Raw genomic sequence first — 24557 nt, 5'->3', positions numbered from 1 at the left:
GAGGTCATTTTTTTTCTGCAAATGACTTTAACTTGTGATATGAGTCTTCTCTTTTAAAATATTCTGTAAGAAGTCAAGGTACGATTTCAGTGTATTCTTCAGCTGCACTAGAAAAATGCTCACTGAAATTTGTTTTTCATTAATTTGATTTTACCTTAAGCATCCACGCTTATTTACAGAGGTTGTACTTCTATCAAATGGAACTTTTCACTCAACGTTTATCCTAAAACCTTGCCTGTAAATTATTATTGCTCTTCTCCAGGTTTTAGGTTTTGAAGAGTTTTTTCCTTTCACTTTGAGTGCACCGATTTTGATGAATGGAAGACATTTTTCTTTTAATGGTAAATCCTTAAGGTTCTTCAATTATTTTCCCTAAAAATATTACTAAAATGTTTTCTTTTTAATATTGATATTCACAACTGAGCAATTAAAGCATCTTTTGGTTCCTATTTTTTATTTCAAAAAGTTGGTTATATAGGTGGCTTAGATATAATAAATATAATTAAATTATGATATGGGGAGGTGGGTATGGCTCAGCAGTAGAGCACACGCTTAGCATGTGCAAGGTCCTGGGTTCAATCCCCAGCGCCTTCACTAAAAAAAGTTATAATAAAGAATTTAAATATATTTAAAGGATTAAATATAAAAATGTGTCACAGAAAATCATTTTATGAAGCACTCAACATTTCCAGATTCAGTGACTATATTAACAGATTATGTATATTTTAAAGAAATAAACTATGCCATAAACTTCCAAATATATTCCAAATAGCCATAAAATCCAAATAACAGGATATATTTCTGCTTAATTCTTCTATATATTTCTGCTTAATTTTTCTTGTCAAAGCTGCACAGAAATCCTTATGATTTTTAAAATTTAACAGGTGTGCAAACAGATGCAACTTGTTTATTTTATTCCTGCTCTTAAAATTTTACCAGTGCCAGAAAGTCTATGGGCATATTTATAATATTTAAAGAAAAATTTTAAAAATCACATATATTTTAGCAGTAAATAAATTCTGTTTCCTTTTTATCATCTAGGCAAAAAATAATACTACTGAACTCTGGAACTGCAAACGCCTTAAATGACTTACTAGTCAGTGTTAATGTAGTAGCAGGCTGGCATACAGAAGAAAACTCGTGGTTACGATGCTGTTCCATTACATGGTAGCCTTCATTTCAGCAATTGAAATGACAGTGCTACAGGGAATGCAAAAATAAAACTTTATATGTTGTACACTGGGTTTATCTATAAAACGATGTACTGGTCTCTCTTGCCTGCTCAAATAACGTAAATAATGCTAATTTAAAAACTCATTTATTGAATTCACATTAATGAAAAGATATATTAATTGTCCTTAAGTTACTATAAAAGGGAAACCTCTCCCCTTGCTTCTGGATCTACTGAGCTGTCTGACACCTCCTCCAGATACAGCACCTGTAAAGGTAAAACAAATGTCCAGCAAAGTTTGTGACTATTTCTCAGCTTTCTCCTCACTTATTTCTCAGTTACTCTTACTGCAATCTCACCCCATCCTGCAGCTGGTAATAAGCGTGGCCAAGTAACAGCAAGGGCTTTGGTGCCAGGTGATTTGGTTTCAGAACCTGATTTTACAACCTAGTAGCTGTGTGACTGTGTGTGCCTGTTACTTGGTGGCTCCGTGTCTGTAAAGTAGGTTAAAAATAATATTCACTCATTAAGTGAATAGTAGTCTTTAAGTATTCCCATATCTCTTTAACTGTTCTTTATAGCTCTTATCAGCATGTGTAGCTATGTAGTTATTTGAACATTTAATAAATGTGTCCCCTACTAAAATGTAAGCTCCTTGAATGTAGCATCAAAATCCATTTGTTCATCACTATATTCTAAATATTATAGTGTTCTGGTCTAGAGTATATACATAAGAAATGCTTCTTAAATAAGTGAATAAATTAATTTCAGAGATAAGTATGAGATTCAACATGAGTGAACGTGATGTGCCCAAGATTGTACCACCAGAGATGATGGAACTATAAGTAGAATTCAAAGTCCTCTATTATTTCCAGGCAATAAATCTTCAGTTAAACTGATCATACAAAGAACCATGCAATTATTATGTGTAGGTTCTAGAATGAAAAATAAAAGTACAAATCAGAGAGAAAAGGAGCATTTAAGATAGTGTGGGGGAAATTAGGCCTCTCTGAGGGACTGACAGCTAAGACATAAAGGAGTTAGAATGGGCAAGGAGAGTCAGGCAGAGGGTTCCAGATAAAAGAACCATTTACACAGTGCTCCAGTGATGAGAAAAGCTTGGTGAAAAAGAACAGAGAAAAGACCACTGTGATTACAACAGAAGGAGTCAGAGGAGTGAGTTCAGGTTGATCAGAGAGGCAGAGCCAGACCTTGTGGACCAAGGAAAGACTTGTGCCTTAACTAACAGAAGAGAAAGCCTCGAAAGAGTTTTAAGTGGGGATAACAATCAGGTTTGCATTTTTTTTGCAGGATGATATTGACTGCACTATGGAGGGGTTGGGGAAGAGCAGACAGTAACTGGTTGGATATGAAGGTCAAGGTAGAAAGATAAGTAAAGATGATGCTCATGTATCCAGCACGAGTAACAGGGAGGGTACCATTTACTAAGAAAGGACCAGCAGCAAACAAATCAAGAGCTTAATTTCATTAAGTGTATAATAAATTCTCAATAAATAGTAACAATTATTATTGTTTTTGTGGTTGTTATTGCAGATGATTGAAAACTGCTTGCTGCAATAGAGGGTGATGATGATTTTTATGGATTTCATTGGGTTTTGGCCGGAGGTGTTGCTCCTATTGCGTGCATAGGCACTTTAGACTTGCTGGGAAAAGGAAGTTACCTAAGGAGCTGAGAACGCAACTGAGGGTAGGCACGTGAAAGCCTTTTTTTCACTTTCAGTCTTATTTCTCAGGTAAGCTTAGGATATCAGGTGAGGGACACGTGAGAAAACAGCCGTCCTGTCTCTGGAATTTCCTTCTCCTTTCCCCAATAATCAAGAAGTTTTAGACACGGTAATATGACCATAGCCAACAGGTCTATAACGGCCATTTGGTCTATGAGGCATCAATGGTTTATGGGGAGATTAAACCTGTGAAGTAAGCGTTACTTGGCCTGGGCTGAACACTGGATTAGCATAGACAGCTCGAAGGATTTTCCTATGGGTAAGGGGATAGCAAGCAAAGAATTCAAGAGGTGTGCTGAGATCTTTGATCTCAGAGAAGGTTTTTTATCTTATTTTCTGATCTAGATTTTACTTATATCATACATTTGAATTATGTAGCAATCTGCCATATTCATTTCCATTGCTTACACAGAGCAAAAAAGAATGCCCATTAGAAAGACTGGTTGGCCGTACTGACTATCTAAGACCATTTTAATGCTGGTGAGCCAGTATTGCCTGTCCAAGCACATGAGGAGGCCACTATGCCTGCACACTGTGTCACTGGCTTATGACCACTGCCTTTGTTCCACAGAGAGGCAAGGGACACAGAGTCCATGCATCAGGATTAGCCACACGGTGTTAATGGGAATCCCTGTTATCATTATCCTGGTCATCCTGTTAAAGAAGTCCTGGAGCATGAGGAAGTTGTCAAACGTGTTATACCACAAGCATGTCATCATAAGCATGTCATCTCAGAAGTTTTGAATGCTGAATTAAGAAATTTTATAGTATTGAAATCTACTTGCCAACTGGATATTTTGCAACCAGGCATCTATAGAAAAAAATAAGGAAAGAGGCATAGAGGGGAAGTCAAATTTAAGAAAAGTCCAGATTGTTTTGATTGCATGAGGTCCTACCTGTAATTTGAAAGCCACAGTGAATCTTGCTTAATCTCACCCGTGTATAATTGGCATCATTTAAACACAATCACCATTAAGAAGCATTATACAAACACATATAGATCAGCATACAGCAAGGGATTTTAAAGAAGAGGGAAAGAAGAATATTCTGAGTAAGTTTCACATATACCTTATTTATATTACAATACTTATAAAGGTCCTTAAGATATTTTAATATATATTTATTTGTAACTCTATTATCATATTTATTAAACTAGGAAAAGCATATAACATTTTTTACTTTTCAAAATTCAAATAAGCATATACATAGACCTTAAAATGAACATGCCTTCTTTACTGCTTTGGGTGAGTACCTTGTAACATTGCCTAATCTGGTGTGATCCAGCAAAACCTGACCCACGTCAATACAACAAAGTCAGCCAGGGCTGAATCACATGAGTTTGTGCATTTATCCCTCATTATATTAACCAACCCTTGTGTATAGTAACTTCAGAGTTTTAGCTTTTCAACATGTTGAAAATATGACATTTTGACGCTATCCAGAAACTATGAGGAAGAGAATATTTTTCCTACATCTTTAGTAATTAGGAGCATGGGTATGAAAATCAGCCTGAATATTCGAAACAGGTCTCCACAGCTTGCTAGCTATGTGATGATTTAACCTCCCTATGCCTGAGCTTTCTTGTACCTCAGATACTCATCTGTAAAACAGGATAGTGTAGCACCTATCTTACAGAGTTGCTCTAAGTGTTAATGCTTTATTACACATAAGGGACTTAGGACTGTGTTTGGCATATAGTAAATGCCCCCAGAATGTTCGCTATCATCTTCATCATAATTGTTATTCTCCTTCTGAAATAGAATCATTCATTTTGTTCTTGAGCACTTGGAAAAAGTCTACAAAAATACATATTTAAATTTTCCTTCTGTATTTCCAGCACTTAGCCTTATCAGAAACAACAATCTTTCTTATTTTCTAGTTAATAAGGATTTTTTTAGTCCAGTGATTCTCAAGCTTTTCTTTTACATACACACCTTTATAGCATATTGAAACATCCATGAACTTTCACATGAAACTTCAGAATCTTTTTATTGAGAAAATACATATGAACAGAGGGATTTAAGAACCCCCTGCCATAACTACAAAGGCCCTCTGGGGTCCAACAGTCATTGGTTAGGAACCATTGCTGTAATCAATAATTAACATACTTAGATTAAAATAAAATTCAGGTTTTTAAAGAAAGCCCTGTGAGTCAGAGCTCTTTCAACCTCTCTTACCTCACCCATGACCGCTATAGGGGTCTCTCCTGTTGCCTGGGCAACACGATGTTCTACTAAGTAGAACATATACTCATCGTAGAGTAGACGGATCAGGTGGAAGGAGCCAAAGCTAGCAGCACTGCGTAAGGTTAAGTCCCGAATAACCATTGAGCTGTTCCAAGAGAAAAGACATACATGCAGCCAATATTAGTGGCTAGGATTCAAGATCAATCTACTTTTTCTCCTAAAAGAAGTCAGAGGTCTAAAAGGTCGGTATAGATAGCACACAACCTGCCATGGAGTGATTTCACTATGGAAAACAGCTGGCTCATCTCTTTCAGCAGGATGGTACAGACGTCACCCTCACTGAGACTTGAATAGCTCCTTTTTAGAGCTAGACAGATATGCACTGGGGAAAAACCATTTTACTATCATGGCAAGTCTGCTGACTCTATTAAAATTCACAGATGGGTCAGAATTGAATAAAAAAGATTTTTGGAAGGCTAACAACTCATCAGCACCGTAAAAAAAAAGCAATTCAAAGTGAAAGTCTTGATGATGGGTAAACACTGTGTTACCATCTCTCAATGATGATGTCCTCTGGAGTAACTTTGGGAAAAACATGTATTCGTGCCTGAGCAAGTTTACAAAATATACTAAGCACTGTACCCAGATGTGGCAAAGTAGAATGTGTACAGGGATCCCTGCTAGCTCTGTTGGAAGACAAATTTATTAAGTGATTCTAGTTTCTCACTGATTTCCATAAAATTAAGGTGATTCTTCTATTAGAAATAGCATAATAAAATCAACTAAGAAATGCATATCTTTGAAAAATGTGAATGTTTATTTACAAAATATCAAAATCTGAACAATATCATTAATAAAATACTAACAGTACACTCCATTATACTCAAAGTGGAAGTGAGTCAAAATGAAACTCTGGCCTCACTGAAGACATGTCAGTTATTAATCTTGTCCATGCAATTCCAATCTCTTGAATATTTCCAACTTGTTAGAGTGGAATGTGTGTGTGTGTGTGTGTTTCTCCTCACTTTCATTTAGTGGCCTTTTCTAGAGATTTCTGGCCTACACAAATTCAAACTGCCATTATATTCTCAGATAGGAGGAGGAGATAGAATCTCAAACGTATGGGCTGATATTCCAAAGCCTGATTTTGCAATGAAGAAATGTAAAATGCCAGGCAGATGGAAAAACAGGAGAATGTACTTTTATTTCCCGTTTCCTTTCCAGCCTTATTTATATAGAAGCTGCTAACACATCATTGTACATGACAGATCACTGTACATCTGAAACCCTGAAGCCCTGGACTCTGATTCTGGCTCATCATTAACTCACTGTCAGTCTCAAACAAATCACTTCCCTGAGACTGTCTTTCCTTTTGGGTGAAAATAAAAGCAGTATTTTTGGTCTAAATCTTTAATGTGATTATCTAAAGGATCACATGGGTTAAAGGTTGTGAAATAAACTTAGGAATAAACAGAACAAGACTCGAATATAAGCGACTGTGAGTCTAACACACAGAACTGGAGGAGCCGAGCCTCTCAGTCTCATCTGGTTACGACAGCAAGAACAAGGGTCACTGAGTGATGGCGGCAGAGGGCCTCTCACTTGTGTGCATCTACTTACTAAAAGGAAAAAAAGCATGCATTTGGAGTTAGACCTGTGTTGACCACTATGTGATCTTGATTGTGAGCATGTCATTCAACATTTTAAAGTTCAGGACTGGCCTGAGAATCACATGAGATAATTAATATACGTGCGATCTTAAGAAAACTACCAATTACGATACTGCTACGTGTGTTAGAGTTGATAATACCCTTATTATCCTAAAAAGCAGTACTAGTGAATGGTTCCTTAGAGTCAAACACCTTAATGAATACCTTCAGTTTAGAACTCTATAATCACTAAAGATAAATGAATACTTCCATTTATATGTCAAAGCTATAAAGACAAAATGCTGTTTATAATTCAATGCATGCTTTTCCTTAAATTCAGTGACACACTACTTATTTGTAAAAAATAATCACTACAAATTTAATAGCTATTTGAAATTAAACACTTTTTTCCCTAAGGTAAAATTTTAAAAGGCAGAGAATTCTCCACTTAAAAAAGCTAAAGCAAAAACAACAAAAAGAAATAACAATAAAACATTGTCTAACATTTTTACACATACATCCAAACTTGATCATGTGAAGTAAATAATTTTGAAAAATAAAGTAACAAAGGAGTAGAATAGTCACTCTTAATTACGTATCTCCTCCTGAAGAAAGACAGCAGATATTTAAAATATAGCCTGGAGAAGACAAGTGGCTAACAAATATACAAATACGACTAATCTTATACAAAATTGAAAGAAATGCAAATTAAAGTAAGATACCACATATCATCTATTACACTATAAGAAATTAAAAGATCAGTGTTGAAGAGGGTATGGGAAAAAGAACTCTTTCTCATTTACAGTTTCTGTAAGCATAAATCCACAAAAGTTCTATGGAGGGAAATTTGGCAATACATGTCAAAATTTAAAATGCACAAATCCTTTGACCTAGCAATTCTAATTCCCGAACTTTACATAAATGATCAAAGACAGTTTTAACTGCAGCAATATTTACACTAGTAAGAAAACAGGGGGCAATACTAAATATCCATTTTAGGATACTGAGTATAAAAAATATGGTTCATTCATATATGAACATTTATACACATTGGGATCTGGAGGACTAGCAGCTGGACCACGTAGGGTCTCACAGGCCATGATATGGCCTTTGGATTTTATTCTAGGTGTTTGGAAACTTTTGGACAGTTGGGCAATCACCTTATTTCAGCATAAAGTGTACATATAATACTACATTCTGTTGGAAAAAGAAAAAAAAAGTGTGCAGACCTTCCATTATAATACCTAGTTATTTAAAAAAAACTCATAAGCATGCTATGAAATTACTGTCATATGTTAAGAAAAGAATCAGTTGAATTCTATTATTAATGCTATGTCTACTTTATGCTATGTGTGTTGGGCTTCTGCCCTACAAGCCAAGTATCAAATGACACAATTTATAGTTTAATTGCAAACCTATTGTCTGATTCAGACTTCTCTGTGTTGCAAAATTGACTCCACTGAATTTCATGTTGCTAAGTTACCATGAATTCAACTCCTTTTAAAATCAGAGTTATAAATGTTAATTATTTTATAACGGATGGGAAATACCTTTGTGTATTTATCTTTTTATCTCCTGGTGTGGAAACTGAAACATCTACCCAAAAACATGATACTCAGTCCACCTCCTCATGTCTTTGGGGATACATCACATCCTTCCTAAGAAGAATCACACCTGTGATTCCCTCTGTGAACTCTCTTCTCAAATAGTGCTTACAGTTAACTTTGAAAGAGTATTACTTTTTGGAAGACATATATTGTTCACTTGTAGGCAAACTAGGTTCCCTGTGCTCCCTTTCAAGTCACTGTATCAAAGCTATAAATTTCATTCTTTAAAAATGGGGTACTTGGTTGACCCTCAGGGTGGCCCTGAGGAATGCTGTGTTCTGTTATCCACAAAACACACAAGCTGGGAAATGGCCCATTTAACTTCTGCATTTCTGCCCAAGAAAGGCGGTGATATTTTCTTCCACCTCCCAGGGAGCCAGCAGCAACCATTCAAAGCCAGGTTAGGCAAGGAGAGACCCCCTTCACCCCGATTTGGAGCAGAGGGTGTTTGCAGCAATATGTCAACTGATGCTGTCATGATTCTCTGCAGTCCATTTCCTTATTTGTATGCACGTAAATACACACAGAAAATTTTAGAAATTATGACATTAACCAACTTCAGAATACGCAGGGTTGGTGTATGTGACTGCCAAATTCTTATGACAAAGCCAAAAATATTTTTAAAAAATACTCTGTAATTCTCTTCTCTGGTAGTTGGTGACTATAGCTTTCATTACTCAATATGTTCTTGTGCCTCGGTGAAGAAAAAAAAACAGGTCAGATTTTATAGGCTCTCAAGTTTCTAAGCTATTGACTTCGCCTACCAGCAGGAGGTATGCATCTCTCTGAATATGACTTTCCCTCTGTGGCCCTGAACTGTACGCCTTCAAGACTTTTTGAAATGAAAATAATAACCATAATCGTGTCTAATAATAACAAGCCAATTATCCCCAACTCACGGAGGACAGAGGGCAGGCAAGTGACGATCTACTGGGTTTGTACATTTCTGCAGAGAACAAGAACTACAAGTAAGTAGTTTTCTCTTCTTTCAAGATACCTGCAACAGATCTCTGTGGATACAAAGGCTCCAGGGGTGTATTTCTAAAATGATACCAACTAAATACAGGTAGAAAAATACTCAGAAAGGAGTAAGGGCAAGTCTGACGTAACAACATAAGAAAGCAGTAAGAAGCAGAAGAACCCCCGCTTTTTCTGATGTAGAGGACGCACTCTGCTTCTGGTCATGCAGGTTTTGGAACAATAGCTAGTGTAACTTCTGTTTCATCATTCATGAAGCACACATACCATCTATATGATTTTCTGGGGGAAAATAAATGAAATCAACTTGTAAGCAAATGAGAAAATATCTGAAATCTTCCTAAGAAATGTTCCCAAATTAAACTTTTGATTCTACTATTACTACTACTGCTCCATCTACTTTGAGGATACTGTGATAATGTTTTCCAAATGTTTCCCATTTATTAAAGGAAAACATATCATCAATACATTTTTCATTGACATCCAGATCTAAACCTAGGACTGGCTTTACTGAAGCATACCAGTGGGTCACAGAGTTAAGCACCTTAATAAGGTGCTTCTCAAATCATGTGGGATAAAGGTATTAAATATATGAGAGACAGAACTGGGGAATTATTCCATTCCCCAAACAAAAACAAAACAACAACATAACACCGGCAGGCTTTCTTTCACTGTATTGACCCTGAGCTAGACCCTAGGAAACTATTTTCAGGATGTAAGGATAATTCAACTCCTAGCTAAACATACACAGTGAATCTACAGCTCTACTTCAGTTTAACAAATAAGAATTAAACCAAATCAGTGGAGAAAGAAAGAAGTCACAATAAAAACCAAGCAACTACCATCATAACTGAAAGTCAGGTTCCATCTTTATAAAGGTGGTTAAAACAAGATGAAAATTCTGTAATTTGGACTTAACTGGGTTCACAAGCACTACTAGTTTCTAAACTCTGCTGCTTTTTTGTATACCTTCTCTCCTACCACTCACCAAAGCAGATGTCCCGACAGTGTACCCACAGCCACAGTCAGTGATACGGCCTGCGGTCACCACTTTCTGATATGCGCATGGTTACATAGGAACTAAACTGAGGACTGCCTAAACCTCAAAGCAAATACGGCTTTTACGCCCGAGCCAGTGGAGCCACCATTATATAAAGAAGCAAAAAAATGAACTCCCATCACAAGAATAAATGCTGGGATCAAAAATATAACTTATTTAACTTATCTTACAAAATGGAATTCCATGTGTCAATTCTGTATATGCCAACGTACAAGGTTCTGTTTTTAACTCTTGGAGCAGACCTATGGTCAACAACTCATCCCAGCATTTGATATCATATATCAAATAGTCTTTTATCTTCTGAGGTTCTGCTATGTCTACAAAAACAAAACGTTTATATCTGTATTATTTTAGTCAAAAAGTAATTCATTTTGTACCGTCTACTAGATTACTGGATATTAAACTGGCTCCGTGTTAGAATCACCAGGAGCCAGCTTTTTGAGGAAAAAATTTCTGATTACCCCTACTCCTAATCACTACTTCCTAACCACCATGATTTTGATTCAGTAGGTTTGGGGAAGTACCTAGGAGTTTTGCTTTGTCTTTTAGACTAGTTCCGAGATGTAGCAAGGTTTGAAAACACCTGTAATGGATCAAATTAAGAAATTAACTAGGTGGGTCTCCGTATGCATCTGAATCATCTGGATAATATTTTAAAAGGCACAGATTACTGGGCCTCCCCTCCACGGTTTCTGATTCAGGTAGTTTTGGGGGAGGGATCTGAGAACATGCATTTCTAATGTGTTTCCAAGCAATAGTGATGCTCCTGGTCTAGGGAACTGCAGTTTGAGAATCACTGAACTAGAGAATGATAAGAGGAGTGGTGGTACGGCCTCAAGAAAGAAGCCTAAATAATGCATGTTTGCCAGAGGGAGGACTGCAGCCCTTTTGTCACTGTTACTGAACGTATTATCTAGACTGGAACCTTCGATGTTCCCATCTGAGAACTTCCAGGGCTTTGAGTAAGAGGCTTTCTTTTTCTAGCAGAATTTTTATTTCCCTAAGCCTCCTGGTACAATTCCATGAAGGTGTAATCATGAGTTGAGTTGAAGATAATCACAACAGGGAGTTTCTGCAAACTAAAGTCTTCACTCGTTTCTTTTCTTTCTTTCTGAGAAGCACTTGCACACATAACTGCAGAAGAGGAGGAACTGAGCTGATACCTGTAGAAAGACCATTTTAGCAGAAATTGCCTGGCAGCTTTAGGAAAACTGGGTCTTCCTTCGTAGGGTTTCAGTGCTTGCATCATGACATTGTCAAGCCAGGCGGCCCACTGCTCCAGGGTGCTCTGCTGCTGAAGAGTCATCTTGAAGTCTGTTTCTAGTCTCTGAACCATGTTGTCATCACACTGGCACACCCAGGAGGCCTGCTCCTGGGACAGTACACAGAAGGCAAAGGAAAAGTTCAACCCAGCATCTTTTCATTCAATGTCAGTACACAAACTGTATGTATGCATGGGAAATTTTTACTGAAAGCTTCAAACAATTAAATGAATTAAGAAAATGAACAGAGAGTGGGGGTAGGGGAGGATATAGCTCAGTGGTAAAGCCCATGCTTAGCAGGCATGAGGTCCTGGTTCAATCCCCAGTACCTCCATTTAAAAAATAAATAAATCTAATGACTTCCCCCACCAAAATAAATAAATAAAAGAAAAAAGAAAATGAATGACTACTTGTCACTTGTTAAGGAAACTAACATTGCCCTTGTGCCTGAAAAAATGACGTGACAAAAAAGCCATGACTTGGTTTTTCTACACTAGCTGGTCTGTGTGAAAAACTAAAATATATGATTACTTAAGAAAAATAGGAGCCTGAACCTACAGTATGCAGGCTCTTTCTCTCTCTTTAGCTTTTATACTCTCTCTTTTTACTCCCAATCAGATAAAACTTTAAAGCCAATTCATTTGAAAAGATTTAGTGTAAGTCAGATGGATAAATAGATTCAATTGGCCAAAAGTGGTCCCTCCGGATTAAAACAGAAACAAACACTGAATGGTCTGAGGTAGAACCATATGCTGCATGAGGTTTATGGATTGGGAACTGAAGTCTCATGGGCTATCAAGGCAAGGCTATGAATGCAAATTAATTCACAGAACCGAAAACAACAACAGCAACAACAACAAAAATCATTTCGAGAAAATGCAGACATGTTACCTGCCAAGAAATGTGATTACTATAGCTCTCCTTCTGGTTCTGATTGGAAACTTTCATGTTTGGTGTTGGCAAAGAAAATAGGAACTTTCAAAGTTAATTTTCAGTGGTTGTCATACATTTTATAATGTTTCTAGTGCAATGTTGTCTTTTAGGATGAAAGAATCCTACACTCTCAAGGTCAGAATAAAAACTATTTGGTAATATAAAACTGACTGAGGGCATGGATTTTAATATAGGGCCTCAATCAACTAAATGACTTCAAGCAATTCATTTAATCTACATGGGCCTCATTTTCCCTAAGTATAAAATTAGAGGAATGAAATGTGATAAGAATTTTTAAGCTGGGTGCATTATGTACAGGTAATATTTTCAAGATAGATTTCTGTGGAGAGGTGTCTCTGAAGGCCCTAATTCTAGATCTAAAACATTGTAAACATGTGTATATTTTTCTGCAGGGTGTCTGTAGCTTTCATTCTATCTGTTCTCAGAAGACTAATGTATTCAAATTGCCCATTTCAACTGAACAAATCCGTAATCTCCACCCTCTGGTTCCAGCATCTCTCCTCACCCCACAGACTTTACCTATTCAAGAGACATTTCAACCAGAAGGTACTTCAAATACAAAATGTCCAAACTCAATTCATTTTCTCTCCAGGTAAACCCAGGGCTTCTTCTATATTCCCAGCTGATACCACCTACTATCCTTCTTTCCCTTATCTAATTAGTGATAAAGTCTTCCGGATTTTACCTCTTAAAAGTCACTTTTAAATATTTTAAGTACACTAAAATATGATTATAGAAAAACTGAAAATATAAATAAAAAGGAATATTAAAAATTCTAAAATGCCAATATTGAGAGCGAGCTACATGCTAACATATACACCTTTCAAACTCTTCACATGTAACATATAAATATATATGTACACTTATGTATATATATATGTTATTTTAAAAGAAGATCATATTATATATTACACTTGATATTTGCTTAGTTTCACTTAAATATATATGATAGCTGTCTTTCCTTATAGGCAAATGAGGAACTGTATTTACTGTTCAGTGATTGAATATGCTTTAGTGCATGAATATACCATTATTTACAAAACCAATTCCATATGGTTACAATTTATGTTCATTACAATTTTTTACAATCAGAAATATGCTGGAATTAGCAATCTTGTAACTGTATCTTCACTTTATTTTGCACTTATTTCTACATGATAGATTTATGTAATATGAATAGTTAAGATCTTTTGAAATTTACTGTTAAGTGACTCCCAGACATTTTATATCAGTTGGAGAGTCTAGGAGAGTACCCAGGGGAGAATTTAGGCCTCCAGAAAATGATAGGGGAGGTTGTTTTTATTTTTTCATTAATGTCTAAGCATTTTTTAAAAAATTCTGGCAAAAAACATATAAAACTTATCATTTTAATCATTTTTAGGTGTACAGTAGAGGACTGTTAACTAATAGGCTCCTTATTGTGTAATAGATCTCTAGGACTTTCTCATCTTGCAAAACTGAAACTCTACACCCACTGCAGGAGATGTTTTTTGCTCATGTAATGACAACAGGCAGGAGGAACTTACTAGTATCCCTGGAAGAATTTATTTTCATTTCTTAACATAAATTCAAACTCACTACTTAGTAGTTAGTATTTGCCATGATAGAATGATAACCTAAAACCAAACTTAGAGAAAAAAAAGCCACGGGACATTATTCTGGCTTTTTAAATATTATATAAGTGACTTTATATTATACTTCATTTTACTACTCTCAGGACTGAAAATAGTATATACTAACAATAGTGCACATTGTAAATTTCCCCTTGTGAAGGGATTTGGCTATTTCAATTCTACACTGGAAAAAGCTAAGGATGAACATAAGAATGCTACTAATTTACAAATAAATTATACTCAAGATGATAAAGAGTCAGTAGCTTCCAAATCAGAATGATTTTAAAAACAGAAACACAAATATATGCAAAAAGTTAGGTTATCAGGTCAACTCACCCAAACCTATTTAGCCCATATTATAAATGAAATGCTATCCATTTACACACAAAAAAATTGGAAAGCAATGCTGATGTAATGCTATCAGTTAAATAAAACAGAGAACCAATTATATCATAATAGGAAAGTCATCTTGAATGCATGAAGAAAAGATTTAATTAGAAAAGAATGAAATGGTGAAACAGATTTATGGACATCCTGAAAGAAATTTTTTAGAACTTTCAAGATCTTAGAGTACTAAAATATATACATTTACATGTAATTTTCATTGTTTCAATGAAAATTTTCTTATTACAGGAGCATCACCCTTGTAAGTGTCAGTCTTACTGAGGTTAATTGTGTAGGGGCAGGGACAACTTCCACATAAATAGGAGAGGGTGATAAAGGTGGAACGGGAGGCAGAAGGCTGAGAAAACCAGAGAACTCAGAAAACCAGGCAAAACTTGGAACAGAAAAGGAAAGAAAGAAGAGAATTTAAGACAAAATATGCCACCCTTAGAAAGAGATTACCCATTAAAACGAACAGAGTTGTGAGAAGTGAAATATAGGGAGAAATGGAGGGCACGCCACTGTGTTCATGGTCCTCTGAGGAAAAGAAAGAGGTCTTGGAGAACAGATATTTAATCGCACAGGTTTTAGCACTAGTAATTGTCATGTGGACCCAGAAAAACTTGGTAATTGAGAATAAAGGAAGAAGGGAAAAGGTAGCCTCAAAGTTGGTGAGTGGAGAATGAGTGGTAGTATAGATGTATAATTGACTTACATGCAATAATATTGCCAAAGTTGGTGTTTATAACCAGTAAGAACTCATTTCTATAATTACTTCATAGGGTTACAGACACACAACTACACAAATGAAAATAATGTTAATAGAAAATTTTAAATCTCTCCCAGATATTACTAGAAATCATTTTAAAATATATTTTGTTACTGAACTTAAAAATTACTTTTTGAAACTAGACATTGCCTTACTATTTCAACTTTTCTTAAGGTAATTTTAAACATACCTTTTCTGAATGAAGATTTGAAATAAACATTACATTATACATTTTAAGACAATACTGTATGAACCATTAACGTTCCTACTAAAATCAGTGAATGTAAAGTCCACTGAAACATGAAAAATTAATGGATTTGTAAACCTGAGACAGTTTGTTCTTGTGGAGATTATGTATTTGCATGTGTGTATGTATTTGTAAATACAGGAAAAAATATATAGAAATGTAGATTTAAGAAAAACTTTTTATACATCACAAGTTTAAGCCCAAATTCATGAGGGTCAGAATGAATTCAACTAATTAACTATACCCTAAAATAAATCAAGCCCAAATATTACTTTTTGATATATTTTAAATGATAAAACTAGACCAGAATTGCAGATTAAAATTTCTAAGAAATGGAGTAATAATTAGTTTATCTTTAAGCAATGGCATTGTTTTTTTAAAAAAGTTTTATTGAGCTATAATTCACATAGCATGCATTTCACTCATTTAAAGTATATAATTCAATGGCTTCTTTTATTTACAGAGTAGTTTCCAAAAAGAAACCCCATACCCCTTCTTTGTCACCTCCCAATCTCCTAGTCTACAGGATCTAGACAACTAACTTACTTCTTGTCTCTACAGATGTACTTATTCTGCACATTTCATTTAAATGGAATCATGCAACATATGGTCCTTTGTATCTGGTTTCTTTCACTTAGCATAATGATCATCCGTGTGGTAGCATGTATCAGAGCTTCATTTCTTTTTATTGCCTGATGACATTCCATTGTGTGGAATACCACATTTTGTTTATATATTCATCGGTCAATGGACATTTGGGTTGTTCCTATTTTTATGTGGCTAATATGAACAATGCTGTTGGAAAATCCATGAACAAGTTTTTAGATGAACATGTTTTCATTTCTCTTGATATGTACCAAGGAGTGAAACTGCCAAGTCATATGGTAACTCAATGTTTAACCATTCAAGGAACTGCCATACTGTTTTCCAAAGTGGCTGTACCATTTTACATTCCATTCACTAGTGTACAACAGTTTCAGTATTTCCACCTCCTCATCAACACTTGTACTCCATTGTCTTCTTGATAATACCCATTAGCGGTAATGAAATGTTTTAATGTGTTTTTCCCTGTTGGCTAATGAATGAGTTTTGGGGTGCTTAAATTGGGCATTTGTATATCTTCTTTGGGGAAATGTATTTGGATTTTTGACCATTTTTAACTGGGTTGTCTTTTTATTGTTGGGTTGTAATAGTTCCTTATATAGTCTAGCTATAAATTTTTTATCAGACATGATTTGCAAATTTTTTTAATTGAATTATAATCAGTTTAGAATGTTGTGTCATTTTCTGGTGTACAGCATGTTTCAGTCATACATATATATACATATATTTGTGTTCATGTTCTTTTTCATGATTTGCGAAAAATTTTTCAACACTAGAAGGTGTCATTTCACTTTCTTGATGGTCTCTAGAAGCACAAGAGTTTTAAATTTTGATTATGTTCAACTTATATCTTTTTCTTTGTTGCTTATGCTTTGAGTGAGCAATGATACTGTTTTTATAATTGGTAACAATTAGCTTCATTACTTTAGTATGTGAGATAAAATATCTGTTGTGATTCCATAATGATATTCCTAAAGTAACTATTTTGTGTGTGATCTTTAAAGTATAAATGAGTAGTTTCACTACAATGTTAAAAAATATTTCCTTCAATTGGGTGATCAAAAGACTCAAATATATTGCACCCAATTCTTTTCAAATGAACAAATATTTACCAGGCACCTATAATAAACTCTGAACTAGAGCTGTTCTTGGTTCTTTCAAGGTGGAGCACAACTAAAAATAAATTTCTCTCTGTGATATGGTGCAAAGGGCTTTACATATTACTAAATATAGAAATGATCATCTAAGATAGGTGCTATAAAAGGGGGACGGTAAAGCTGAGAGCAGTTAAGTAACCTGCCCAAGACTCCACAGCTAGTAGGTGGAAGAGTTTTATCTCTTGCCTCCCGAACTTCATGACTGTGACTGTCATTACTCCGTTAGTTATTCAGCAAACCCTAGTGAATGTGTTGCTGTCTAGCACTATACATCTTAGCAGACTTGAACCACAAAACAGGAGCAGTAAAGTCATGGCTGAGTAAAACTCTCCTCTGTCAGGACTCTGTGAATATAACTGTGCATGTGTATAGATACAACTTTGAAAATATGATGATCCTAATTAAGAAGAAAAAAATTGGATACCCTTCATTAAAAGACATGTTTTGAAAAAAAGCAGAGTACCTGGACATTGGCAAAGTCGACACGGTTGAGGTCATTGAGCATCTGGTTGATCTGAGAAGTGTTCTGAAGCACTGCACGAGCTGCCTGGGCCAGGTGATTGAGCGACGTGTATCTTCGCAGAGTCTGGGCAAAGGCACTTACAGCTGCAACCTGTAAAGAAATCCAATTAAATTGGAATCTTTTTTTTTCCCCTCCAGTAAAAGAAACCACTGCAATCTTCAAATCTTTATTCCTTTGCCAAATTTTAAATGCTTCCCTCTGATACTTATTTCAAATTCATTTGGTGAGAGAGCTTATTTGTAAATTATAGCATTTAAATCTCTAAACCAAGTATTATTTTCCTTTTGAGTAGGTTGAGGTCAAGACTAAAACAAACTCCCACATTCTTCAACATCTGAGTGCAGCATTAATTAAACCGGTCTTGCAAGTAGCTACTCATCCACAGCAAGAAATTACTTAGTCGAGGAAAGTAGGAAAAGCGTTGATTTTCATTTCTTATTCTCTGCACCACAGTCAACTACAAATTAAGCAAATAAAAAAATTTTTTTTCTTTTTACTTGGAAAATAAAACTATCCAGTCCCACTTTTTAAATTGGATTAAAAAAATATACTTTGCAGAGCACTGTCATTCAGATTTGCTCTTTTTACCTTTATTTTATAGAGGTGAAATAAGAGTGGATAATTTTGGGGTGCAATAAGATCATTCGAAGCCTTTATTAGCAAATATAGAGCTAATAAACTTATCAGACACAAGCAACAAGAACAACTCTTTTTCAGAATTTGAATTCCTGTAAAAGTACTATCCAGAAAGCCTCCATTTGCCCTTCACCATCTACTTTCTATCCTTCTCCATTCTGCTCTGTGCCCAGGAAGACATTAACTGCCTCCCTACCCTTTGGATTCCAGTTGCATTTGGCCAATGAAAGGCACTGGTAGGAATCTGAAGGATGCAAGAAAGAATTGTCCAAGTATTTATTCCCTCACAATCTCTGCTCTCTCCTTTCTAAGGGGGAAAGGAGATCGCCTGATGCCAGAATCACCTGTTCCCCCTTAGACCTAGGGACAGGCAGACTTCCCAGTATTGCTAGTCCTGGGTTGCTTTACCATTCCTCCCTGGTTTTCTTAATTCTGTTCACACATTTACAAACAGACCCTTCTTAAACTCTCTTTAATTATTTCTCCTTTGGATACACCATTTGTTTCCTGCTGAGACCCTGACTGAATCAGATTATGTTGAAAGATATCAAAGATAATGCCAAAAAAAGAAAATCTAGGTAAATAGCTAAATCTCATGCTCTCATGGACACTTACATAGGAGATCTACTGAGGATTTTAACATACTTACAGGAATGTATGCAATGGTATTAAATCACTATGGGTATGTAAGAAGCAATTAATTGAGCAGTCAGTTGGCCGAGTGATAGAAAAAGTTCACAGGCCAAAGGACGCTCCATCTTGATAGTGAGATGTTTTAGGATTATGTGGAACGTGGGGGACATTCACATACCCTCAAACAAGAATATTATACATTTTCCCATTTCTGTGGTTTATACTAATCAAGTACATGTACCAGGAACTATGTTAAATGCCTCATACATATGACCTTGTTCAATTCTCATAAACATCCCATCAGACACATATTATGATTTAGGAAGGTTAAGTATCTTGCTCAAGGTTACACAGAAACTACGACACAGTGGTGGGAATATGAATCCAGGCATTCTGATAACAACTTTTGGTCACAACCTCATTATGCTCTTTCCATTGTTAGGGTAGATCGTTTTCACTGATTGCGCGCTCAGCTGAAAAAAGGCCACACATCTGTGAGAGAGGAAGGTGCACCATCCAGATCAACTCTGGAGATCAATGAAATAGCCAATACTGCAGCTGGACTATGACCACATTCACTTTGATGCCACTGGGGAGGGAGGTGCTTTTAGCTGTTTCAAAGTATTCTTACGACTATGACTGATTTTGCAAGTTGGAAAGCATTCTTCTGACCATCATAATTAAATAGCACCTCATTTATTTGCCCACCTCAATGCAGCACTGAGAAGAGCACTGTTGTGGAGAGTATTCTGCAATGATGGAAATGCCCCACATAGGTGCTGCCCAATATGGTAGCCACTAGCCACATGGGTTATGGTACACTTGAAATGTATCTAGTGTGACTGAGGAATCAAAATTTAAAATTTTTAAATTTAAATAGCCACATGTGGCTAGCACTACTGTGTAAACAGCACAGCTCTAAAGCAATAGTCTAAGGTGGGGATACTGATTAAATGTGTCCTTCTGTAAGTTTCATGGATGGAACGTATTACTGCAAACCTTAAGCCAAAGCAGAAAACCTGAGAACCACCTGTGCCGTCACAGACGTGTCAGCTACAAGAGTTTCAACCACGCCCCACAAGCCGAAAGCCAAGGTGCACTGCTGGAGTGCAACAGTGGATACAGTCACTGACAAGAGGCCACAAAAATGTGACTTCTGGTACTAAAGTTTAGACGGAATCAGTCCAATCTGTCATGTATGTTCACAGATCAACCTAAAGTAATATGGTTAGTAGGGGACGAAGTGGAGACTAGAATCCCTATCTCTAGCTAAATAATCCACATTCCTGAAATACAGTCATCAACCGTGAGACAATTGTTCACTTTAGGAAATGATTACTTAATTCACAAAAGTGCTCTCCGGTGTTAAAAAAAACAAAACATCCTGAAAAGCAAACGGATATTAATTTACATGAACATTTCAGAATACAATGAGTATAGTAGGAGACATTAAAAATCTAAAACTCCTTCAAATGGGAGCGATTTGAACATCCTAGGCTGTTTTCAATCTTTGCAATTAAGCAATCTGAAATACATACTTAAGAAAAGGGCTCGTAAATATACCACAGCTAAAATGTTTCTCTACTCTCTCCGAAAGGAGCATTATCAAACAACATCTCTTGTGCAAGTTTTTTATTACATGCTTATAAAATACAAATATAAAAATCAATTTTAAAAGATTCTATATATTACGCTATCAATACTTTACATAACATCATTTGATAGAACAGACTGAAAATTCATAGTTCAGAACCAGAACCATCTCCTAAACACAAAAGAAAAAGCAAAGACATAAAAGTGTACCTTGGTTTGTATCATTCTCTGTGGAATATTGTTCATGGCATTGGAAAGCCAACCTTCAAGGCTTTTTGCAAAATTTCGAATGGCTTGGGTCAAGGCACCTAAATGTTAAAGAATAAAAGCAGAACGAGAAAGATACCAAAGAACATTAATCTTTACGTGAGAATAAGAGAAAACATGCAAACGACATCTGAAACTGCACAGAACTTATATTGTTCTCATTGACAAAACTGTATTTAATATTACTCCTAACTCTGAAAGAATCCAAAAATTAAATTTTGGGCTTTTTTTTTTTTCCAATATACTTATGACACTTTGTTGGGAAAGGAAAACATTCAAACATTTTTGCTTATAGCAACATATACCAGTTGTGAATATATTTATGGAATTTTCTATCTTAGACAAAACACTTTTCAAAACCAGCTTTGTGTTCAAAGGCTAAGTCTTCTCTTTATAAATTCTTTATCTTGGTTTTTTCCCCAAGCTCTTAACCTATTTTCATTTTAGTTAAAAAGAAAGTGATGCAAAGCTTTCTCTCTTCCTCTATGCATCTGTTTACACGAGAACATGTCAATTAGAGTAGTTATCTCTCACTCTTGTTGAAAAGTAAGGTAAAAAATTAAAATAACCTGACTTGATAATTTTGGATTACTATTCTCCATTTCACTGGCAGGTAGAGATAAAAGATCACTGTGGTAAAACTGCTGTCACAGAGACCAATATTCTTAAGATATTCCTAAAATAGTCCATTCCATACTCTTTACATATCTGTTAAAATCTGAAATAGGGATAGGTCCCAGGAGAGTAGCTTTTATGGTGGTCATAAAACAGTTAGAAGCATCTTCAGTTGTCAGGAATGACTATGACTGTTTGGCAATAAGGGGTCTGTTTACTGAGATGGCTGTATGACAGGGGACAGAATTCTTCTACTGTTCAACAAGTAATTTAATCAATAGCATTTTGCTTCATCTGTGCCCAAGGCTTCACAGGGTAGGGAGCAGTTTTAGACATTTAATAAGTAAGTGTCTGAACCACCCACAACATAAAATAAATCTCTGTGCGTTCCCTATAATGTGGGTAGGCATTACAATCGGTATTCCACTAAAAGAAACAGAGAAGTTAATTTTTGTCCAAGGCTCCCAAAAATATTAATGTCAATGATGGGGTTAAATTCCTTGGTTTTTCTTTCTGTGCTCAGATGAGTCTGACATGCTTCTTTATTACTTTTGTTAAAGCAGAGTTAGAAATAATTTAGATTATTCAGATTACTTGCAAAAGATATACATTTTACTAATCCAATAAAAAAAACAAGTAATTTTAAAAAATGATTTCTTTAAGTGGACAAATGACGGAAGAGATAGAAATGGCTAAATTTTGATTAGGAAAAACTCAAGAAGTGCAGGCTCTTAACCACGAGAATCATCTATTGGAAACATTGAGTTGGAAATTTCTTAAGAACTAATCTTTTGAAATTTCCAAAGCTTCCCACTTCAGCCAAAAAGAAAAAAGAAAGAAAGATATTTTTCTGCTGTATTATGTACTAGAACCATGGAGGGCAGGCATGAATGGAAATGAAAGAGTGAAAAAAATTAAAGACCTTTTTTGAAACTCAGTAAAATTTTGTCCAAGATTCAATTTGGCTATCTGTATTTTGTATTTTGTCTATAATTAATATAATAATTTAATCTGAAAAAACCAAGAACTGGAAAATATTACTTTAAAACATTTAATATGACTCATTTTATCTAGACAAATTTAATGCTAGAGAGATTGTAAAATAAAAAGATATGCTTTGTATACCAAATGATTATAGGTTTTTGTACTAAATGACATGTGGGTCACCTTTAATTATAATCACAAATTGTACATTTAAGTGTTACCAGTTGAGTTCTTGTACAATTCTTTACAGTTAACTTTTTTTTCCATTTTCAGATAAATGTATTTTAGAATATAGTAGCTTCAAGCTGACTTTAAATTAGTGTGATATGCAGACTTTTTTTTTTGGCTTAAAAAAGGAATCCCATCTGGACAGTAAATGGTAGAGTGAAGTACTAGTAGCCAGGAAATAAAATTTTTAAAAATAAAATTAAGTTTGCTCTCTCTGTAGGGATTCATGTCAGATCAAATTGTGCAGATTGACTCTGGTAACTTTTTCTCATGAATGGATGGTTAGAAATGCAAAACTGTTCCAAAGCTAACTGGTCTCAACCTGCTTATGACTAATACTAAAATGCATATAATCAGAAGATAGCATTCTACACTGTATTTTAAGCTTTATTTTTGTTAAGTCTTGTTATAGAACAGGAATTAAAATTCCAAATTTATGTGGTAGGGTGGCACATTAATGTATTGTGCAATTTCAGAGAAACCATAAAACTATACTCATGTCAAAATTCCTGAAACTGAGTTATCTGAATGCAGAGACAAACTACTTGACAGAATAAATTGGTTTTTAAAATCAAAATTTACAAAAAACAAAGGTCAACTGTATTGTGTATTTAAAAATTTTAAACTCCATACATGATTGAAGTTAGGGAACTGCTGAGTTTACAAGTTAAAGTCCTGTGATACTAACATAGAAGCAACAGACTTCAGAAGTGGTTAGTGGATACTGGTGCTGTTGATTTACCTCAAAAAACAAAGTGCTCACTGACATCTTTTCTTACATCTCATGAGAGAAATTTATGTTGGTGGCAAGATGTCATAGGCTAATGAGCTACCCTATGCAACTTTTCTTAAACATCTCTAGAGATTATCACTCAGAGCACAGGGAGCAAGACAAAAACAAGGAAAATGAGATTCTGGAACATAAATCAGTAGAGAATTTACATGTTGAAGTTTTCCATGACAACAACACTCTTAATCAGTTTTTAGTCAGGAAATTAGGTGCAAATAGAGTAGAAAATATTAGCAACTTATAAAAATGTGAGACAATGGCAGCTGGATTTTTAAAAAACCAATTTCTATACAAATTTATTTATGTGTATGTGGTATTATATGTAAATGCATGTCTAAGCATATATTTTAAGGTGGTGAGGAACATATGAAATAACTCATATCTTCCAGTGTTACCTATGACATTTAAAAAAGAAAGTATAAATATATGAATGTTAGTATCTTCATCTTTTTTTTTCTACTAATCCCTATTTAAATATTTTCTGGAATAAATTAACAAGAATTGAGCGTGAACAGTGTACTTGAAGTACATGGTTGCTAATTTCACAAGCTAAAAGATTGCTTTTACCCGATTAACGTCACTGTAGAATGGAAATTCTGTCCGATTTCTTTAAAAGTCAAGGTTACTTGTACGTGCTCATAAAGATGTAGGCCTAAAATCGTTTCAACTGCCTCTAACACAAGTATCCGCAGTAGCGTTTATATTGACACTTGCAGAAAATAGCTTTGTTTGCAACAAGGTAGTTTAAAAAAGCATATCACTTAAAAAAGTAATCTAACTTATCTATGTAATTTCTATTTGCTTTGTGGTGGGAACACAATGCTTGTGCAGTTACATAGATTTTTCCCTCAAAATGTCAGTTAACCATTACTGTTAATGGAAACTGCATTTGTAGTTCTTAAC

General features: G+C 35.2%; 1 protein-coding gene across 3 annotated transcripts in view; it reads right to left on the bottom strand.

Moving 5' to 3' along the window:
• Positions 1–24557, bottom strand: part of RFX3 (regulatory factor X3) — a 277032-nt gene that overhangs the window by 24106 nt on the left and 228369 nt on the right. For all 3 annotated transcript variants that reach the window (XM_064490242.1, XM_031449784.2, XM_031449782.2), the window contains 4 exons: positions 20981–21078; positions 17849–17998; positions 11560–11768; positions 5094–5247 (listed from right to left, as the gene is read on the bottom strand). In XM_064490242.1, coding sequence (XP_064346312.1) covers positions 5094–5247; positions 11560–11768; positions 17849–17998; positions 20981–21078 — 611 coding nt within the window. The remainder of the gene's footprint in view (positions 1–5093; positions 5248–11559; positions 11769–17848; positions 17999–20980; positions 21079–24557) is intronic.

Source organism: Camelus dromedarius, chromosome 10 (assembly GCF_036321535.1).
Source record: "Camelus dromedarius isolate mCamDro1 chromosome 10, mCamDro1.pat, whole genome shotgun sequence".
Taxonomy (NCBI): domain Eukaryota; kingdom Metazoa; phylum Chordata; class Mammalia; order Artiodactyla; family Camelidae; genus Camelus; species Camelus dromedarius.
The sequence above is the reverse complement of the archived record's forward strand: the minus strand, read 5'-3'. Positions and strand labels throughout refer to the sequence as shown.